We start from the raw sequence: 22,998 nt of genomic DNA on the forward strand, positions 1-22,998 counted from the left end.
GCCCACAGACTGGGAAAAGATTTTCAACAATCCTATATCCGACGAAGGGCTGATCTCCAAAATATACAAAGAACTCAAGAAACTAGTCAACAAACACCAAATGACCCTATTAAAAAATGGGGTACAGAACTGAAGAAAAAATTCTCAATAGAGGAAATCAAAAAGGCTGAAAGATACTTAAGAAAATGCTCCACATCCTTAGCTATCAGGGAAATGCAAATCAAAACAACTTTGAGATACCATCTTACCCCTGCGAGAATGGCTAAAATTAGAAACACCAATGATGACTTATGTTGGAGAGTATGTGAAGAAAGGGGAACATTCCTCCACTGCGGGTGGGAGTGCAAACTCATAAAGCCATTTTGGAGATCAGTATGGCGGTTCCTCAGGAAAATGGGAATTAGTTTACCACAGGACCCGGCAATCCCCCTCTTAGGCATATACCCAAAGGATTCACATCCATGCAACAAAGACATCTGTTCAACTATGTTCATAGCAGCACTATTTGTAATAGCAAGAACCTGGAAGCAACCTAGATGCCCCTGAATTGAAGAATGGTTAATGAAGATGTGGCACATCTACACAATGGAATACTACTCTGCAGAAAAAAATAAAAGTATCTTGAAATTCGCAGACAAGTGGATGGCACTTGAAGAAACCATCCTGAATGAGGTAACCCAGTCACAAAAAGAGGAACACAGTATGTACTCACTCATATATGGATTTTAGACCTAGATCAAAGGATCACCAGCCTATAATTCACACCACCAGAGGAACTAGGATACAAGTTGTATTCTAAGAGATTCATATAAAGTCCCTCACAGAACTGGTAATGGACAAGTCCCCCAGAGCTCAGGGGAAGTGGGGGGGCAGCGAATGGAGAGAGAAGTAGGAGAAAACGAGGGGGAGGAAAGGAAAACATGTGCGACCAGGAAGATTGAGCCTGGTTAGGAATAGAAGACAGGGGAGAGAGAGAGAGAGAGAGAGAGAGAGAGAGAGAGAGAGAGAGAGAGAGAGAGAGAGAGAGAGAGAGAGAGAGAGAATATTGTTTTGAAGATAAAATTGAACACAAAGAAAGGTCGAGAGAACTACAAGACTGCCGCCAACTAACAATTTGAGCTTCCGTGGAAAGGCTATCATAAATGCCCTTCCCGGAGAGTGAGATCAACAACTTAACTTATCCATGGAGCCCTCAACTAATGCCTGTTGGAAACAGGAGCAAACACCCATACATAAACACTGAGTCGAACTAGAACCCAGATGCAGATGGAGAGGACAAGACCATGAGGCAGAAACACATACAGACAGCTTACCTAAACAAGGAGGAGCTAAGGGCCACTAGACTCATAGCTGTGAAGCCAGCATGGGACTGACTCAGGCCCCTCTGAATATGGGTCACAACCAGAAGGACTGAGCAGTCTAAGGGACCGACAGTGGAGCCAGGATGTATCCCTGGTGCACAAAAGGACTTTGCAAACACATCCCCCATGGAGGGATAACTGTCTTAATCTAGAGACAGGAGAGAAGCCCTAGTCCCTACTTCACATGACCTGTCAGATCTACATGACCCCAACTGGATGGCATTCCCCTACTTATGGAATTGGAGTGGGGGGATGGGAGGGGAGGGTGGTTAGGTTGCATATGAGAGGGCAGAGAGGGTAAAAGGGAGGGAAAGAGGGAGGGAGAGGGAGCTGGGATAAAGATAAAAAAAATTAAAAAAAATTGTGTGTATGGGCATTTTGCCTCCCTCCCTCCCTCCCTCTCTCTCTCTCTCTCTCTCTCTCTCTCTCTCTCTCTCTCTCTCTCTCTCTCTCTGTGTGTGTGTGTGTGTGTGTGTTTATGCACCACATATATGCAGTATCTTCTGAGACCAGAAGAGAGCATCAGATTCCTTGGGACAATAGATGATACAGTATTGAGCTCAAGGGTGGGTGCTAGTGATTGAACCTGGGTCCTATGGCAGAGCAGCCAATGCTCTTTGCTGAGCTTATTTCTAGTCCCACAATTATATATATCCTTATAGAATATGTCCTGTTTTGCTTCATTTTCTCTATTCTTTTTTTTTATTCCTTTCCTTGTTGTGTCCCCAAAATAGGCAATCCTGTAGTTAACATCTCTAACAGTAAGCCAAATGTAAGATCATACAATTTTATGCCAACTTTCTTCAACTTTACTCACATAATTCCAAACATATAATTCTCAAATACTTCAGTAAGTATATGAAGAACATATGAGGAACTTTTTCACCATTTGGGAGGACTTCAAGCGAGTATTCTCCTTATTTTCATTTATGAAATCCATATAGCAGGTCTTTCAGAATACTTCATGGAAGAATTGCCTTCTCCACCCTGCCCTGTACTTTGCCAGGGAATGTATACTTTGTGTTTTGTAGAGGCCAACTGTTTTCTTGTATTCCAGCCACAGTTGGAATGAGTAGCTCTAGCAATTGTCTCAAAGCTGAATGGCATTTGGGGGTTACACACTATGTCATGCTATTTATCTACCTATGTTCTTTTCTTACCTCTTACTGTTTCCATTTCAAGGAAGTCAGCATTGCTTCCCAAGCTGTTACAGAGAACTTAAAACTCTGCTTTCAGGATGTGTGCAAAAAGATGTGCTATTAAAAAAGAAAAAAAGTGAATATACAAAGTTTTCTATAAACCTTTGGAGGTAACATTCTAGTCAAATTTTATAAGACTGCATTTTCCAAAGATAGAAGATTAAAATCCAAATGTTTGTTTAATCAGAAATGAACTAGATTGTAGGAATAGAGTATTCACATGAGTCTGTGAATATTTAAGTGTCATCAATCTGAACTGTAGTGTGTTGTGAATATAAAATAACATACTGGAGTGTACAGATTTAAGACAAATAAAATAAATGTATTTATATTTCATTGATTGTATGTTCATATGTAATTTTAGATAAGTTGCTAAATAACATGAGATATAGGATATATAGGTATATGTTATAATCCTATGACTGTGTGAGTTTTTAATGTAGCTACTTTTTTTATTACATTTATTTGGGTGGGGAGAATGCCTGGCATGAAGTATGTGGAGGCCAGAGGGCAACTTGTGGGAATCACATCTCTCCTTCTACCATGTGGGTCACATGAATTAGCTCAGGTCCATCAAGTTTGGCAGCAAGTGCCTAACTGATGAGCCATCTTCCAAGTCCAGCTACTAGACATTTTAAAATTATATGTGTAGTTCAGATTGTAATTCTTTTGAGTGCTGCTAAACCTCAATAATTGAAATGTTTTGTTCTTCCATTTGTTTTATGTGCCCTGCTGCTAATAATTGCCCTTGACAATATATAAATATAACTGCAGATTTGTTCAGACTTAACCTCTCCCTTTCATTTTGTCTAGAGTTTGACAGGAGGAATCAATGGGGGTGTCCACTGTACAGATGTAACAAATGCTAGTAGGACTATGCTTTTTAACATTCATTCTTTGGAATGGGATAAAGAGCTCTGCGAGTAAGTTATTTTTTTTTTTTTCACCTCAACGCAGTTTTCTCTATACATTCTTGTATACATTATTTATTTAGAATCTAAATCTTTCTGTTTGCAGATGGTAGTTGTGCACTAACATTTATTGTAATATTTCAACAACGGTATGCAAGTCTGTGTTTTAATGTGGGTTTTTGTTTTGTTTGAGGGGGCTTTTTTTTTTTTTTTTTTTTTGTCCCAGGCTAATCTTGAATTTGTGCTGACTTCCTCGGTGTCAGCTTTACTAGTTCTGGGATTACACATAGCTTCTATTGTGTATGGGTTTTAAAAAAACTTTCTATTTATTCTTTATGGTTTTCACATTATGCATCTCGACCTCATTCATCTCTTCTTCCCTTCATATACACCCTCTGCCCTTGCACCCCAGCAATGAAATAAAGTAAAATCTCACCATGCCATAGTGTGACACAGAGTCACATAGATTATCCTTTTCTCAATATATTTTTACTTGCATGTGTTCATTGCAAAGAGTCATTAGTCTGGTTTCTGTAAGAAGGTTTTTCCTCCCGCTACCTGGTCTGGTCCTGTCGACTATGCCAGCCCCAAATAATGCACAGAGACTCTGTATTTGATACAGTGCTATTTGCCAGGTGCTAATTTCTTATTGGCTAGCTCTGTCTTAATTATTAACCCATTTCTGCTGATCTATGTATTTCTCTTACCGGGGAGCCGGCCAGCATACTGCTTTCTCCAGACTCTCCATCTTGACTCCTCCTTCCTACTTCCTCTTTCCTCCTTGTCTCCTAGTCCCTCCTATCTTCCTTTCCTATTGGCCAACAGTGCTTTATTTATTAACCAGTATGAGAAACATATACAGAATGACATCTCCCATCAGTTTCTGCTACATCATTGATACTGGCACCCTTCTTGGATATCCTGTTGTTGGCCAGTGTCATAGATATCCTGCAGCTTTGGGTCTGTAGGAAATGCTCCTTCATGTGCTCCATCAGATCACAGATTGCTTGGGTGTTGGGGTTGGGGCAACTCATAGCCCTGTCGGTGATCTTGGGTTTCTGGTTCCTGGATTAGAACAGTGCTTTGCTTTCTGAGTATTTACACTTTGTAATGATTCGGTTGTTTAAGGTTGGACTGTAAAGTACCCAAACATACAACTATGTTCACTTGGCTAATATGTTTTCCACTATTGGATTCTATGCTCAGATGCACCCATTTTCTAATTATTTATGTTTGAAATGTTTCTACACGTTTATTCAAAATCGTGTTATATACCAAAAGCTATTCTTTTTCAGATTTTTTGGAATACCAATGGAAATTCTTCCCAATGTCCGGAGTTCTTCTGAGATCTATGGCCTAATGGTAAAACAAATAGTAGGAAGAGGGGATTTTATTAAAAAAGAAAGATCTTTGCCATTTAGAATTTAGTAGTCAACTTTACTATGTTTTATAGCTTGGAATTTGGGACTTTCTCTGTGAATGTCCATAGTATGTAAAATAAGAAGTTAATGTTTTTAAGTGGCTTTATAACTAAAAATGTCAGAGTGCTTACTACCAATTGGTTTTCTATTTATAAACTTGAGTTGGCTTTTCTTTCAGTAATATTGTTTTGTGTTTTAAATATTAATATTTTAAGTATTACCATTAACCTAACTCTCAACAGTAGTATGGGAATGTTTAGGAAAGTTTATCCTTCCAGATAACTGTAGTATCTATGATGTCTGCTTTTAGTTTTAAAGCCGGTAGTATTTTCACCTTAATAGTGTTCTTTTTCTAGTTAATCCCTTTTAATGGCTGAACCATTGTTATATATTTCATTCTTTGTCAGTCTGGAACAATTTAACAAAGAAACGGAAAGCAAAGGGTCTGTTTCTAAAATAGGTAGCTTTTTAAGGCAATTTCCATAACAGGCATTTTACTAAAACCTAGAGGAAGAAAAGTAAGTGTGCTTAGTATCACTGAAAAATCTGTGGTTAAGTATTAGGAATAGAAACCTTTAAGAGGGTTTGAACTGGTATTTAAGCATAGAAATTTGAAATTCATGATAAAACTTAAGAATTAAGTTCAAGAAAGCTTCAAAACAAGTCATTTCATGAAAAATATTAGGAACTCCATTCATATAGTTAAGAAAAATAGAATTGAATATCAGATGCTCTAGCTAATGCTTGAGCAAGAATTTTTTTAAGTGCTCTGAGTAGAATGAGGCTTTTTAAGGCAATGTGGAATTGCTGAAGGCAGGCATAGTAACTGGTTATCTATAGTTCTTTTGTAGTTTCATAATGATCACAAACTCACTTGGGTCAGAGCAAAAGAGGCTATTTTTGAAATAGCTTCAGAGAATGATAGAAAGAAAACATTTCATTGACCTAATTTTCTCTTGCACTTAAAATATTATGCTTCTGTCCCCCTCTCTCCCCCTTGCTGACTATAGAAAATCTCTCATAGTCTGGTGAGTAGGCTACCCACCAATTATGCTACCCATTTGTTTAAAAAAGATACAGTGCATTTCCATTTATTTTTAGACAAGTACAAGTCTGTGTACTAAACAAGTGTACCTAGAATTTGTATAACCTTATAAAATATTATAAGCAATAGTCATATTTCATTTTTGAAAGGAAGCAGAATCTTGTTTATTTATTTTTCCTAAGACTAAAATAAAGGTTTCTAAAATTCTGGGGGAGTTTTCCAGAGATTTTGATGCTACTTATTGCAAAGTACTGTTGTGATGTACTGTGGCCTTTAGCATAGTAGGGAAATTAGAAATTGTTTTCAAATATCCTATGTGTCTATCTTTTATAATGTTTTGCCCAATGTTCCAGACCAATTAGTTGGAAATGCACTGTCACTTTTTCTGCATGCTTCCTCAGAGGAGCCTCCTGGAATCCTCCAGAAGCCTCTCCCCATAAAGGAAACAGAGCGCTTTACATGCCTGAACATTCCTTATATTGTTTTAAAAGTTTGATAATTTTGAAAGTATAAACAGACTTATAATAAATTACCAAGATAGAAAGCCTCTAGGTTTCCTGATGATTATACTTAAGCCTTTTATCTAGTCTAATCTTCATTACTATCCAGGCTAATTTTCAAAGAATATATTATAATAAATATCAAGTCTTTTACACAGGGAATGTAGCTCAGTAGTAGAGGACTTGCTTACGTTTGATACCTAGCTTCAATGATAGCTAGTCTTTAATTGATCATACAGCTTGAAAGAAAGTATTAGTAAGAATCTAGAGGGCATTTCCTATTTTGATAAGGGTTTCCATATATATGTGTGTACACACACACACACACACAATATATATATATATATATATGTATATGTTATTTCCTACTATCAAAGATACATGAGGAGGGTACTAGAGTTACCTTACTCATGTTAACAGCTAAGGCACTACAGGTCCCAGGGCCATTTGCTAACAAATGGTAAGCAAAGGAGACAGTCTGGAGTTGTTCATTTAGTGTTCTTTCCAGTACATTGCCCTTACTTGAGGGATCACATTCCGTAATTTCTCTAATTCCTTAATATTAGTACAAATTGCTCTGTCATAATGTTTTCCTTGCTGTGACCCTGGGAACCAGACCTGGTGCCCAGCATATGCAAGGCAATAGCTGTAGCACTGACATATATTCTCAGCCTTGTAATATGTTTTTTCAAAAGCTATATAGTTTGGCCACAAGCCACTAAAGTCTCACTTTGCATCTACCAATTGAAATTAAAAACAAAACAAAACAAAATAGCATTCATAAATTAACTGTTACTTGTCTAAATTTAACTTTCTTTGAATAAATATCTGAAATCAAAGCACTCTTGCTTCTTAAAAGCAGTTTCTATGGAAAGAAGAGTCGATGAAATACCCACTCCTCGAAACTATGTTCCATGCTAGTTTGTTAGTTATTTAAAAAATATGTTGCTTGTTTCATAATAGCAGCAATGATATCAAAGCACCAACTCTGATCTGCAATCACTTAGCCCAGTTGTCATTTTGTAAATAAATAAGTTGTGTAGAGCAGTTCAGCAGCCTGCTTGTGGCCTAACACTAACTAACCAGGAGTAGAGTCCATGTCTCCTGACTGCTAGTCCATTGTTTTATATTCCTTTTCCAATGCCATGTCTCCTCTTCTCATTTCTACAAATGTATAGTCTCCTGCTCATGTGGTTAAAACACTTGCTTTGTCTTATCTGCTCACATCCTTTGGCATGTTGCTCATCTTGTTCATTCATAGCAGTTATGTTAGTAGAGCGAAAATTTTGTGACTGTTCTTAATCCTTTTTAAAAATTTTATCAGAAAGCTGGGGCCCTGGAAGGTGTGCCAATATCTGGGGTAAGTATCAATACCAAATATCTTCCTAGTATAACCCCCGTCCCCACCCCCACCTCTATCCTACACTGTTATGGCTTCCCTCCTCTGTCTTAATGCTTCTGCCTGTTCTTGAACTGGGAAGAACAAGTAAGAGCTGCAACATTGGCTACTTGAGCTTCGGTGACATAGGGTGGGTCACTGAAAATCTTTTGATGGAATTCTAAGCCTTGTGTAATGATGTAGTGCAAGCTCAACACTTTGGGGTCCTAACTCCAAGTCTAGCCTCAGCCACATAGTGAGTTAGAGACTAGCCTGGGTTATATGACATTATGTTTCAAGAAAGAAAGGAAGACATAGGAAGAAAGACAGAAGGAAGAAAAAAGAAGGAAAGAAAGAAGAAAGAAAGAGGGAGGGAAATGAATTTTAACTCTCCCTTCATATTAATTAACAAATGAGGGAAATGCCAATAGAAGGAAATGTAAGACATAAGTATTTCACTCCATGATAATAAAAACACACAGAGATAAACCTATGGCTTAGTATTTTTTTTTTTATTGTCGCTTATCTTTTCAGTGTTTGGGGGACCAATCTGCTGCTTTGGTGGGACAAATGTGCTTCCAAGATGGACAGGCCAAAAACACGTGAGTTTTAGAAATCGGCTTCAAAAGCAATGTTCTGTTTCCTTGTCTCCCCAGGTGCTTTAAAGGAGGGGATGTTTTTGAAGTTCAGCCAAAATGCAATACTTGAGTCGCTTCACTGTGGATATGCACATTATTTTTATAATCTGTTTTCCCCTCTGTGCTCCCTTTCTCTCTGCCTTGAGTCTTAGATAGCCCAGGCTGGCCTGAAACTCCTGATCCTTCTGTCTTAAGTTCTCAAGTACTTTATTTCCAGGCATCTACCATGAGACCCAGTTTTATGTAATTCTGGGGATTAAAGCTAGGAATTCATGCATGTTAGCCTGGCATTCTGCCAAGCTAACTACCTCCCCAGTGCTATTTTTGACTTTTATTTTTAATTTAGTTTGGGTGTTTTTGAGGTGGGCCTGACTCTCATCTTCTGAAACTCAAGTAGGTAGCTTAAGACTGGTCAGAAATTCATGGGTATCTTTCTGTCTTGGCTCCCCACATTCCAGGTCTTTGTTTCGTTGTTTATCACAGAGCTACAATTGCTCCTTTTTATAAAAAGCTAGATTGGTGGAGTTGTAAAGAAATTAGGAAATGCTATAATACAAATTACAGTGTATTATCCTGCTCAGGTTTTCCTACCTGTAACCAATCTCAAAGTATATTTTTATGGGCTATTTAATGCCAATGTCTTAGCATGATGCTTTCTTCCTCATGCTAACTGAACTGAAGTACCTCCACTGATGAACAGAAAGAATGAAAGAAAGGAGGACTCAATGATATTTTCCTCCTATTATTTTATTTTATTTTTCTCTTAATTTCTTTTATTGAGATAGTGCCTCCCCCAGGTGGATTTCTATGAGTTCAAGACCATGTACAAGAACATTCTAGGACAGCCTCCAAAGCCACAGAGAAACCGTGTCTCGAAAAACCAAAAAAAAAAAAAAAAAAAAAAAAAAAAAAAAAATAGTCCCCTCTCCATTACATATTGCAGAAGCAATATGTCCCAAGAGTTGAAATAATAGTGAAAATTATAATGCATGCTCACACAATGGCTATTGTGTTATGTGTAATGGTTCATTACTCAATCCACATAAATCTTATTATATGGGAATCCTATTATTCCTCTTTCATGTCAGATAACTTAAGATTTAGAGAGAATAACTAATTTAGGTAATGCCCCAAATCTAGTAAGTCGGAGGCATAATATTTGTATTTTAATTCATTGTATTCCTTAGCTGTGGCCTCTAAACTGCTAAACTTTACTGTCGGTTCTGTATAGGAAATATTTCCATAAATATAACTTTAATGGCTCTTCACATGGGGATTTCTTAATCCTGTCATCAAGGGTTTCATTAATTTGTTTGGATTTGTTGGATGTTTTTTGTTTGTTTGTTTGTTTGTTTTGGTTTTGAAAGTTTGTTGTTGTTTTATTTAATTTTTGTTGGATTTTTGGAGACAGGTGATGTAGTCTGGTTTGCTATGCACTCAGCCTGCCAAGAAACTTAATCGCCCTTCGGCTTCAGTCTCCCATGTGTTAAGATTATAAGCATGTATCATTACACCTTCTCATCAATATTTTGTTTATTGGTTGGTTGGGTTGTTTTTCAGACAAGGTCTCTGGTAACTCAGTCTATCCTTGGACTTTCTATGATGCTCCTGTGCTCATCTTGGTAGTTCTGGAATATTAATGATGGGATTATAGGCATGGACTACCATGATGTCTTATTTTTGGCTTAGGCAATTAAGTTCTTTCTCTGCAAATAATGAAGTATCTAGCAGTCCCAAAATAAATTCTGTTCAGCAGGGCCAGCCACCCTCATGGGAGTGTGTAGCCTTATTTGAATGAAAGGTTGTTGGGAAGAGGATATATGGAAATTCTTTGTAGGCTGTGATGACCTCAGGTCATTAAGGAACACTTGAGTTAACAGAAGTGTGAAAGCGTTTTCTTTGAATCAGGGTTCCAGCAACTGAATCAGGAGTCATAGAAAACTAGGCTGTTTTCCCTTTCCTTCTCTGCCAGGAACACTGGCTCACACAGGAACACAATGCTAGTAAATCAGATACCATCTCTATATACCCATTACCTAGCAAAATATATAGAACCTAGTAGGGACACAGTGAAATAGCCTTCATTTCTCCCTCTTCTGTTCATTTCTCTCTTTCCCATTGTCAGCCAAGTCCATAAATTATTAATTAAAATTAGTTATTTGAGTACCTATGTAGTCACTACCAGGATTGAAAAGGGAAATAGAAAATCCTAAGATCTTGATCTCACATTTCTTACCCTGAGAGGGTACAATACAGGTATCAAGTTAATGGTGTATGAACTAGAGCTTGCATGATATAAACTTTGAAGTAAGGTCATTGGCTTTCAAAATGAGACCAGAAAAGTCATAAATGATCGTGTGCATAGGCTCAGTGGTAGAGAGCTTGCCTGGCATTCACAACACCCTGAACATGACCACAGCATCATAAAATAAAAACACTATGCTGGTAGTGAGATGCTTTAGAGAATGAGCAATACTAAGGAGTTGTAGGAGATACTTACCAAGGATACAAATAGGAAGATTTCCTATAGAGAATGTAGAGAATCTTGGGCTAGGAAAATGCTAGAAAATAGGAGATGAGCTCAGTGACTTTGAGATGCATTCCAGGTATTTGGAAGATAGTCTGGACTGAATAGTGAGTTCCACATCAACCTAAGCTACTCAGCATAAAAAGCAAACTAGGGTTGTGGAGACAGGTGGTACGTAGACGAACAATGTATTGGTAAGACCATGTATTGGAGAAATTACCATCATGGCAGACAGCAGGAAGAAACAGAGCAGTAGATTGAGGACTTAGTATAACCTTCAAAAGTATATATTCAATGACATATATCCTCTAGCTAGGCCCCTCCTTCATATCTTCCAAAAATAGCACCACTAGTTGAGGACCAAATGTTCAAATCATAAGCCAGTGAGGGATATTTCATTCATACCATAACACCCATGCTGTAAAGCCAAGATTTTGATTTTTTTTCTTCTCCTTGATAGGGAATGGATAACTTCTGAATATTTATGAGCTGGTGTTTAGGTATGACTGGAGTTGTCAAGTTAATATGATGACAGTTGTGGGTCAAAGAAAAGAGAAGCTAGAGCCCGAGAACCTGTGGTGTAAACCACTATATCCTGATACTACAGACTCGGACAGAAAGGGAGACTACATGGATACACAGGACACTGTAGACAGTCAAGGGAGAAGACCCAGGGACAGAAGGTTAAGATTAGCCAAAGTAAGGAACAGGTCCAGTAAAAAAATAATTCGTATTTGAAACATGTTTGTAGTACTGCTAAGTTATGTATTATATACTCAAGGAAATGTGAAATGAGTTAAGCACAAGTTGTTTTATGTAAATGGTTTGCCTACATGTATGTCTGTGTACCATACATGTGCTTAGTATACACGGAAGTCAAAAAGAGCATCAGCTAATTTGGAACTGGAGTTATAGATTGTTATGAACAATTATATGGGTGCTGGGAATGGAACCCAGGTCGTCTGCAGAGCAACAAGTGCTTTTGGCTACTGGACCATCTCTCCAGCCTATTTTCCTTTTAAAAGCATACATTTATTAGGTGAGTTGCATGTGCCTTTAATCCCAGCACTTGGGAGGCAGAGGCAGTAGTATCTCTGAGTTTGAGACCAACCTGGTCTATAGAGTGAGTTCCAAGACAGGTAGGCCTACATAGAGAAACCCTGTCTCATAAAACAACAACAACAAACCAAAAAAACTGTTTCTCTGTGACCCTTACAAGAATCAGTTGGGGTTAGCAACTGATCTTGTATACACAAGTCAAAACTATCCATGATGTCCATGTGCCAGACTTGAGGCAGAGTCCAGAGCTTATACTGATAAATTGCCACAAAATAAGCTCAGTTCTCCCACATTGACAGTGTTGAGTTCTGGGTTTGGTTATATCCCACCACTGTTGGAATACATTACCCTGCAGAGAAAATGAGGATAGTAAGCCTTAAGTAGCTTTTCCTTGTTTGCCACTTTTCATCCTGCTTTTCAAGCTATACTTTCTGCCATTACATGCTCATCCTTTCACCCTGCCTGAACATAGTGGTGATTCTCAGTTCATAGCTGTTATTAGTGACAGAGCTAAGCTGGCCAACTCTGTGGCTGAATGACTGTGAGTCATTTCACCCTATGTGGATTGCTAGTGCCTTAACTGAATGTGGAATTTATTGGGATTCAGTCATATTTTACAAGCACGCCCTTGGCCTATGACTGACTAAATGTTAAATCCTATACCTGCATTTTCCCCATTAATTAATCTCAATGTATTTCCTTCTAGACTGATTTAAAAGAAAAATACCCTTTTTAAAGAGTATCTAGTGTGTGATGATTGTTAGCTTTCAAACTTTTAAAAAGCTTTCATAAAATGACTTTTATTGTACTAAGTGAAATGTCAGTTTTGATCACTGGTATTACTAAGATTTCGCTATTTGCTGTTGATAGAATTGTCATGCTGTTCATTCATTCTTCCTCCACCTATAGGTATGGAACAGGGTGCTTCTTACTGTGTAACACAGGCCATAAGGTTGGTTTGTCTTCTAAATTCACATTGATAAAAATCTTCTTTCATTCATATACATAGTGCTTGAATCTAATTCATTATTAGTGTGCTTTTGGTGTCTTTACCTTTTACTTAATCTGTGTTGTGATTTAATGTGGTTCAATAGAAATGATGAAAATCATGAAATTGGAGTGATTCTAATAAGAAGCCTTCTATGCTTTTTAAATTTCTTTTGTGTTAATGGAAATTCTAAGCTTAGTATCATGTCAAATTATTAGTGAAATCTAATTTGAAACAAGTAATGTTTTAGCAATCTTCTTACACTAATGATTAAGACTTAGTCTTAATAATTATTTTATGGATGGAATTATAATTATTATGAATAAATATTCTATTATAACTTTAAAAATGTTTCCCCACTGAAGTTGTGTGTGGTGGTACATGGATTTAATCCCAGCACTTGGGAGGCAGAGGCAGACAGATCTCTGAGTTCAAGGCCAGCCTAGTCAGTTCTGGGCTAGCAATAAATGCATAGTAAAACTTTGTCTCAAAAAAAGAGGGCTTTATACTACCCTTTAATTTTTTTTCACACTAAAATCTTTGTTTTTCTCTCCTACAGTGTGTATTTTCTGAACATGGCCTTCTGACCACTGTGGCTTATAAACTTGGCAGAGATAAACCTGTGTATTATGCATTGGAAGTAAGTTCTTTTAAATCAGTACGGATGATATGACATGCATTCACAGTTAATGAAAATTACCATGCATTCTGTGTGTAGGGGTATTATTTTGAAACAGTATCTGGTCCTGTATCCCTGCTGGTCAAGAACTCTCTATAGTCCTTTTTAAATTGGCCTTGAATTTATGGCAGTCCTTCTCCCTTTGCAATTACATGATATACCAAACCTGGAAAAATTGCCATGTTAGTTAACATTTTTTTTCTCATACATTTTAATATATAGGACTCAACAATTTCACCATTTTGGTCTTTGGGTAGAAAGAACCTTGGACTAAAGTAGGGGTCAAGACTTCTATGGGACAAAATTATACCATTGTTTTTTTGTCACCTTGGTGATAGTATTTTCCTGCTGTAAAACCTAATGTTTTATATCCTTAAAATTTAATTCAGGGATTGGCTGATTTTAGCACTTCCTTCAGGTTAAACATTTCTGTTTAGTAACTAAAATGGCCCAGTGTCCCATAGTAAATTGTTGGGCACAGAAAGGCAGAGCAACTCTCTTCACTTGTATCTCCATTAGGATTATGTTACATGTGCATGTGAGAAAGAAAGAGAGGAGATTTGTCCCATTCTCCCAGGAAGCATCTATTTCAGAAACATTTGCAAATGATCATAGGACTATGTCCATCTAAATTTGTAGGACATGATAGGTTTGTACAAAAGATGTTAAAGGAGTTGGTATAGAGCTCAGGGACAAAGCCCTTTGCCTAACATTCTCAAGGCTCCAGCTGAATCCTAATTCAGTCTCTAGATCACAAACAGAAACAATTATTAAAGCATTAGTAGCAATATTTTGTTTGTAAAGTCAGACACATGTATTATGATTGGTTCTAGAGCCTTGTGTGTGCTAGGAGGTGTCTATCACTGAGCTCCATTCCTAACACTGTATAATTAATAGTGGAAGGATTACCTAATAACTTATTGGGACTCATTTCTTAGACTACCTGAGGCTAATTTTGTCAATAACTTAGACATCTAGTCATGGTTAGAACATTTTCTCAGCTGGTAGGGCTACAGCCCCCTTCTTCATAGCATTAGTGGTTGAGCTTAGGGACTTGAACTTGCCAAGCAAGTACCCTATGACTGAACTGTATCCACAACAGTCTCCAAACTCTTCTTCTTTAGACAAAGACACCTGCATATTAAAGTTATCTTAACACTTCTAGGAATTTAAAATCCCATGATCCCCATTAGTCCTTTATTCCTCATTTTGGAGAATGCTGAGGGTACAACTTTTGACATAAAAAATTGGAAGGCTTGGTGTTTACCATAACCGTAGCAGCAGCTGTAGTAGTATCAATATGCTTTCTTTGCCCTTGCATAAAAGACAGAATTTTAGTTATTTAGTACTGGAAAAGTCCTCCAGGACAGGGGTCAGCTAGTCTTCTCACCCAGTATGAAGTCTTCCTCTTGTCTCTATTCTCTTTTGAAGAGATAGAATTCCAAGGCTATTATTGAAAAGATAGAATTTCAAGCTGTTGGTCTCAAATTTGCTATACAGCTAAGGATGAATGAACTAGAACAACTGATCCTCCTGCCTTTACTTGAATCATCGGGTTATAGACATGTGCCTCCATACCTCTCAACATAAGCATTCATTTGCTCTTGTGGCCTGAGAGGTTTTTTTTTTTTTGTTTTTTGTTTTTTGTTTTTGTTTTGTTTTGTTTTTAGTCTAATAACATCTTCATACCACTGGTTCTCAGTACATATGGTAAAATATCCTATGAAACCAAGCCTGCTCTGCTGTGTTTTTGTACAAAACTTTTCAGTTAGTCATATATAGGGCTTCATCTCCCTCTTATTTTCAATATAGGTATACAGGGCTGTTCTGCTGTTGTCTAAGTTATTTTTAATTTGCCATAATAATGCACACATGCCCATTAACAAAACAAATTTAAAAAATAGTAGGTAGAATCCCCCTTTTATCTTTACTTAAACTTTTTTTCTCTGTTAAATATTTAAAAACGTCGTAAGAAATCAAAATGAACTAAAGAGGAAAAATGCTATATTGATAAAACTTAGTAAATGTATTCTAATTCTTTTTGTCAGTCTTTCAACACATAATCATGCCTTTTATTTGACAGATTGTTGGTAGACTTAGAAATGAAAGCTATTAAATCTGTACTTTCTGCACTCTTTAGAAACTGAAACTGTAGCTATCTTAACCCTTTTACTCCTCTGCCCCTTTATTTTTTTTTTACTTTTTTCCAAGACAGGGTTTCTCTGTGTAACAGTACTGGAACTCTGTAGACAAGGCTGACCTTGAACTCAAAATGATCTGCCTGCCTCTGCCTCCTGAGTGCTGGGATCCAAGGCATGGGCCATGACCCCAGGCTGTTTTTTGATTCTTGAGATAGGATGTTACTGTTTAGCCTGGCAAGTCCTCCTGCCTCTCTGCCTGCCAAATGAAAGGTTTCCAGTTATGAGGTGCCACCTCCGGCTGTTTGAGTCTTTCTTCACTCTCCTGCTGATCTGAGAGTAGTACCGATTAGATTTTTTTCAGTTTAGTGATTCTGTTAAATTAAAATATTTACTTTTCTAACACACACACACACACACACACACACATTCACACACATATGTTTAGTGTTTTAAATTTCCCATCCATGATGAGGATGTCAAATACTATATTCCTAGAAACTCTGCCAACAATGTTGAATTCTATTGTTGAAAGTTTTTGTTTTCATCAATATACTGTAATAAGTGGTTTTCTTTGCATTTGAGAGTAAAGCATATTTATTGACTCGTCATATATTCACTTCTATATCTAGGGTCATTGTTTGAGACTTAACTCCTTTTGTGTAACCCAAGCTGGCCTCTAGTCTGCTTATCTCAGCCAATTGCTGAAATTATGTATATTTGCAACCACAGCCAGTCCCAGTGATATTTCTTTGGTTCCACAACTTTTATGTCCCCATTCATTTTTTCTCTTTTTTAACTCTTGAAGAGGGACATCCTTTTGTGATTCTTTTATTAATAAGAGTGTAGGATATCAAGCACATTCTTTTTTAGGCTTTTATTTATTCTGTCTCCATTCAGGGTAAGTATACATTTCTAGTTTCCTACATCCCTTTTGCTGCATTTGATTGTTTGAGACATGGTCTTCCTCTGTAGCCTAGACTGGCCACAGATTCTAAATCCTTCTTCTACCTCCTGAGAGCTGGAGTTATATTCTGAACCACCATGGCTGGCCTTCGGTACTAAAGAGACCTCTGCTGTTAGTTTAAGTCTAGTTCTTTTACAGATTATTTCTTTTATTGCCCAAGAGCTTTTAACATCATTTCTTTGTCATCAGTGTTCTGTAGCTTTGCTATGATGTTTCTGGGTTTGGATTTTTTTTTTTTATTTGTCATGTTAGGTACTTGGATCCCAATTTATCATCAGATCTGGAAAATTCTCAGCAGTTATCTCTTCAAATATTACTCCATTACTTCCATCTTCTTCTGAACTTGCTATTAGATGAATATTGGAACCTTTCAGCCCATCTCTTATCTACCTTTGTTTATATTTATTTAATCTCTTTGTTTCTCTGTGTTGCATCCCTAGTGAGTTACTCTGTATCTACCCTCCATTTCTAAATTCTGCCTTTAAAATAAATCTTAATACATAAAATACATTTGGTTTTGCATTGTGAAGTATTGAGACTGAAGAAATATTAGGGCTGGGGAGATGGCTCACCAGTTAAGAGAACTGAATACTTTTTCAGAGGACCAGATTCTATTTCCAGCATCCACCTATTTGCTCACATCTTCGATATATACAGTCCCAGGGAATCTAAAGCCATCTTCTGGCCTCCAAGGGGACTGCATGAAGGACAAATACCCATACACGTACAATAAAAACAGATCTCAAAAAATGACTTGGTAGAGGGGACGAATATGTTAAAATATATTTAAACTTTAAAAATGCTTTAAAATATAATAAAATATGAATTAAACCCCATCTTGCCAAATTGTAGATGATCACTAATATACTCATCTCTGTGTAGTCTGGAACTTATCCATCATATTTCATTTATGATTTTAAAGTATTTTTCATTTGTTTTTTAAGATCTAGCTGATTTTCTTTTCTTACTGAATTCACAATTTCTTGTTTATTTTGAGAAACTCTGAAGCCCCAGCTGGACTCAACCTTTCCAGTTTCCTACTTTAGCCTCCCAAATCCTTGGATTACAAATGTGTGCCACCATGTCTGAATTTTTGTTGCTATTTTTAATGGAAGTCATGCACCAATTTATTTCTTCAAATACTTCTAGCACTCATTTTAAGGCCTTTGTCAGACTGAAATGAATTCTATTCCAGATATTAAATTTTGTGGGTGAACTTTTATTATGGTTTCTTTGTAAATTTAAATTTGTTTTTATAATCAGTCTCATCTTCCATTATGACATAACTTTAGTCAGTTGACAAGTGATTAATTTTTCACACCTCTACAAAAGCAGAGCTCTAAGCCTCTTGCTTCAAGCATTGAGCCTGGTTATATTCCATGTCTTGCACAAAAAATTTTGGATGAGTGCCCTCTAGAAGAAGCAGTTTCTGGCTACCACTCCCATTTCTTGAGACACACAGAGAAATAAGTCAGAAGCCATCCTCCTTGTAGCTAGAGTTTTATTGTGCAGTCTTGTCCACATAAATTGTACTTTGTATTTAAGTCAGTGCATGCTGGTTTATATGTCTTTCTTTGTTATGCCTGTTATCCTCTGTGATTAAAACAAACAGCATTTCAATAGTACAGCTGACTGTGTTTATGTAAGCATCTACATTGTCTTCATTGCCAAAAGAAATACTTTTTCTGTTTCTCCCAGGCTGCTGGCAGGTGATTCTAGGCTTCATACTTTTAAATATCTCAGTTCTCACTTCATCTTGTGTGAAAAGCAACTGGAGCACATGATCTTTATGTTATTCTGAAACTGTAGTCTTCTACAAAGCTACTTGAATTTGTCTTGCCCTTTCTGTTTGGACAGTGTTTCTCCATGTTGGAAGAAAGTAGAACAAAGTAGTGCAGCTATGTGATTCTGTCTTCCTGAAACCATGCTTTCTTTTTCCTTGTTCCTCTTCTTTTTCTAAGTATTGTTTCATAAAACAAACCTCCTTTTGGGGGCCTGTAATATGGTCATGAATTTGAACTTATTTACAGCTTGAGATTTCCCATAGTCTCTATTTTCTTATTAGGACATAGGTTTTTAAAAAAATATTTGTGTGTGTGTGTGTGTGTGTGTGTGTGTGTGTGTGTGTGTGTGTGTGTGTGTGCGCGCGCGCACATGGATGTTGTGAACATGCCATGGCATGTGTGTGAGGTCAGAGGATAGCTTGTGGGACCTCCATCATAGGCTTTCAGATGCCTGACTATTTTGCCCATCCCTCTATCATAATAGCCTGTCAAAGTATATAGATAATACTAAATCCCATGTTAAGCCATATTTTTCTCCATTTAAATATAAGCTTTAGAGGCTTTTTATATTCTACTAGCTTCTTAAATGGTCTCTTTGTGTCTACATTGGTGTGATTTATATTAATACTTGCTGTTTTAGAGATTTCATCTTTCTTGTGCAAGATTGTACATTTTAGGTAGAAGCCTCTGTGGTAGTCAGTTATTTGATGCATCACAATATTACCACAAGGTTGAGTGACTTAAAAAAGTATTGTCTCTCAGTTCTGGGTACTCTTAAAAGGCTCTAGCTAAGTCTGGACTGAGGCTATGGGCTTATCTGACATTCCTTCTGATTTCAGCCTCAATAAAGGCTTTTGGCAGAATCTAGTTCCTTGAATTTCTTCCTGGCTGTCAGCTGGAGACCACTCTCAGCTTCTAGAAGCCACTTGTATTTCCTTGCCACATGGAGCTTCTCAACTTGACCCTTAGCTTCCTCAAAAGATAAAGGGGAAGGGGAGTATCCAGCAAGTAGATTGGTGGTCTAAGTTCACATAATCACATCCATATCTTGGCATAATCCTCCTGCCTTTGATTAGAAGCAAGTCTGTGTAAATGTCTGCAGATGCTGTAAGAGGCCAGAATAGAGGTCAGATTCCTTGGAGCTGGAGTTGCAGGCGGTTATGTGCCAACTGATGTGGGTGCTGGAAACAGAACATGGGTCCAGAAGAGCAGCAAATGTTCTTATCCACTAACCATCTCTGCAGCCCCTTATGAGCTTTTCTTTTCAAGATGTTTATCTCATTTTTATTAGTTTCTTTAAAGTTTCAACCATACTGTGTATTATATCAGATACCAAAATTATATTCTTGTTTCAGATACACATTTTAGCTACTCTTATCATTTATTCACTGTATTTCTTGAATTACAAGAAAACATTCCTTATCTCCTGAAAACTAAATCTGTTTTTGTTGTATTTTTCTTCTCTCTTATTTAATATCTCTATTTTACATATCAATCTCAGTTCCTTCTCCCTCCCTTCCATGTCTCCCAACCCCCCTCCTATCTCCCCCCTCCATAGGGAAGGTGATGCCTTCCAGGAGGGATCAACAAAATTTGTCAAGTCATTTGGAGTAGGGTCTAGGCCCTCCTTCCTGTCTCTAGGTTAAGGGAGTATCCCTCCATGGGAAACGTGCTCCCAAAGTCCTTTTGTGCACCAGGGATACATCCTGGTTTCACTGTCAGAGGTTTCTTAGACTGCCCAGGACTCTTATCGAGTGGCCATGTGTACACATGCCACAGTTTAGGAGTGGAAGTGACTGGAAAGCATGAGGAGTCAGTTCTCTCCAGGATGTATGTAGATTCAGAGGATTGACTCAGTGCCTTTACATACTGAGTCATCTTGTAGACCCTGTGCCTTTGCAATTTTTAAAGCATTTGCTTTAATTGAAATGATTGAAATAGTTGTGTCACCTTGCAATCAAAACCTTGATTTTCCTTCTGCTAAAACTTTAGTTGCTTTTGCTGTTTATTGTGGCTTTTGTTTTTCAATAAGATCTTATATACTGCAAGTTAACTTCTGTGTGCTGTCATTTCTTTTTATTACATATTTTTTTAAATTAGGAGATGCATGGTATGGCAAATGGAGGTTACTTCTCTCCTCCTGCCATGTGAGTCACAGGGATGGAGCTCTGGTTAGCAGACATGGTAGCAAGATATTTTACTCGCCAAACCATCTTGTGACTCCAGAAACTGGTTCCTCCACACCCACGCTGTAGCAGGGCTGTGTGAACATACACATACATATATACACACTCACACAATACTAAAATAGTAATAGCACTAATAACAATAATTTTAAAATGTATTCTTGATTTTAAATTCAGTACAAAAAAAGAGCTCAGTGATTTTAATATTGATTACATATTTAAAATTAACATTAGTGTGTTGAGTTAAATATACTTTAGTTTATTTTTAGTTATTTCATCATTTAATAATTTTGCAAATAAAGTTACTATATAAGGAAAAACTGTTTTCCTTTGTGGGGACATATAGTGATTTCTCATGAAACTGGTATGTTCTCTGCCTCATTTGCAGTTTGGTAACTGACATCAAGAAGGGACATTTGATAAGTTGTTTATTTATTTCACCTTTATTTTATGTATGTGGGTATTTTGCCTACATACTTGTCTGTAGTGCCCAAGGTGGCCAGAAGAGGGTGTTGGGTCACCTGTGACTGGGGTTCAGATGGTTGTGAGCTGTCATCTGATTGCTGAGAATCGAAAATGGCGTCTCTGGAATAACAGCCAGTACTCAATCTCTGAACCATCTTTCCAGCTTCTTTTTTAATTTAAAGAAGGATGGTCATCCTCTCTCCATTTCCCGAGTGCTAGAATTATAGATGTGCAACATGATGACCAAGAAAACAATTTGAAAATCATATAATTGACCTGGTGACAGGTTGTTACACTTAATATCTTCTGATATTTGATGTGGATTGACTCCAGCAGAAATAATTTTATGGTTGAAATGTCAGAGCAATAAATTAGAATCCTTAAATACTGTTTTTAATATATTTTCTACCTTTAGGATCTGTTTGCCTGTGTTTTTTATAGGAAAGCTCTGCCACAGAGCTAAAGCCCTACTCTAATATATTTTATAATTGCTTTATTGAGATATAGTACAGACACCAAAACATCAGTTTTATTTATTTATTTATTTATTTATTTATTTATTGGTGATTTGGGGAATGGAAACTTAGGCCCTGTGTACACAAGGCAAGTTACTCTACCAACAAGCTACAATTGTAGTCCCATATTTACCTTTATCATGTGTACAAATGTGTTGTTTCTAGTACAGACATACATTTTTGCGAACAACCGCACAACTCCAGAATGTTACATAACCCTAAAGAAAAACCCATTACAGCTGTACCCTACACTATCCCACCCTGCCCTATTTAGACCTAAGTAGCTATTAATCTACTTCCTTTCTCTATGACTTTACTGATCTTGGTCGTTTCATATACATGCAACCATAGTATATGCTACTGACAAAGATTAGTGAAGCTAGTATTTATGTTTAGTAAGGGCCTTGACATGTATTCTCATACATGGTAATTTGTTTACATAAGCATTGTAATAGTTACCATCATTCTATATGTAAAAAAACAAAATGGAGCTCAGAAAGCCTATATAATTTATCTGAGGTCACATAGCAATTAAATACTAAAACTCAACTCACATCTGGCTACAATTATGTATTCATTCTTATTTCTCTCTCCCAATCCCCTGGAGACTGACTTAGTGTGGGCAGGTTACTAGAGATCTAACCCATTGCCTTATCCATGTGACATTTGATTGATTTCAAAAAATAATTATGTATTTGCTAGATTTTTGTTAGATTTTTTTTTCTGTGCTACTAGAGATAAAAAAAAAATGCCTAAATTTTTAGTGTATCTTATTGCAGTAGTTTTGTGAACTATATAAGATGTTTTTAATAGGTGACACTATGCCTAAGTAGTTTATCAGATTATAGAATGATCAAACTGATCAAAAGATAGATGGCTACCAATTAGAATAGGTTCAAGAGTGTGCTGGAAGAGTCCAATTCTTTCCCTATCCCATAGTCTAGCTAAAACTCTTTGTGTTAGAAGTCATAGTTTTTCATATTTGTGGGGATCCCAAAATCAAATTGTGTGAATGTTCTCCACTTAGAAGTATCATACATAGAAATGCCCTGTCTAGTGGCAACACACATTCTATCTTGGATTTTTTTCCCCTTAGGGGTCTGTAGCTATAGCTGGTGCTGTAATCCGTTGGCTAAGAGACAACCTTGGAATTATTAAATCCTCCGAGGAAATTGGTGAGTATGTTTGAGTAAAGAGCTAAAATGTCTACAGAAAGCCAGACATTGTGATACATGCC

General features: G+C 37.0%; 1 protein-coding gene across 5 annotated transcripts in view; it reads left to right on the forward strand.

The window, feature by feature from the left end:
- LOC127218170 (glycerol kinase) overlaps window positions 1-22,998 on the forward strand; it is a 71,087-nt gene that overhangs the window by 35,337 nt on the left and 12,752 nt on the right. For 3 of the 5 annotated variants that reach the window (XM_051179195.1, XM_051179198.1, XM_051179197.1), the window contains 8 exons: window positions 3,374-3,483; window positions 4,767-4,833; window positions 5,903-5,920; window positions 7,762-7,797; window positions 8,350-8,417; window positions 12,949-12,991; window positions 13,587-13,667; window positions 22,858-22,936. In XM_051179195.1, coding sequence (XP_051035152.1) covers window positions 3,374-3,483; window positions 4,767-4,833; window positions 5,903-5,920; window positions 7,762-7,797; window positions 8,350-8,417; window positions 12,949-12,991; window positions 13,587-13,667; window positions 22,858-22,936 — 502 coding nt within the window. The remainder of the gene's footprint in view (window positions 1-3,373; window positions 3,484-4,766; window positions 4,834-5,902; window positions 5,921-7,761; window positions 7,798-8,349; window positions 8,418-12,948; window positions 12,992-13,586; window positions 13,668-22,857; window positions 22,937-22,998) is intronic. The other 2 variants (XM_051179196.1, XM_051179199.1) reach the window with 1 other exon arrangement.

The sequence above is a fragment of the Phodopus roborovskii genome, unplaced genomic scaffold (assembly GCF_943737965.1).
Source record: "Phodopus roborovskii unplaced genomic scaffold, PHOROB, whole genome shotgun sequence".
Taxonomy (NCBI): Eukaryota; Metazoa; Chordata; class Mammalia; order Rodentia; family Cricetidae; genus Phodopus; species Phodopus roborovskii.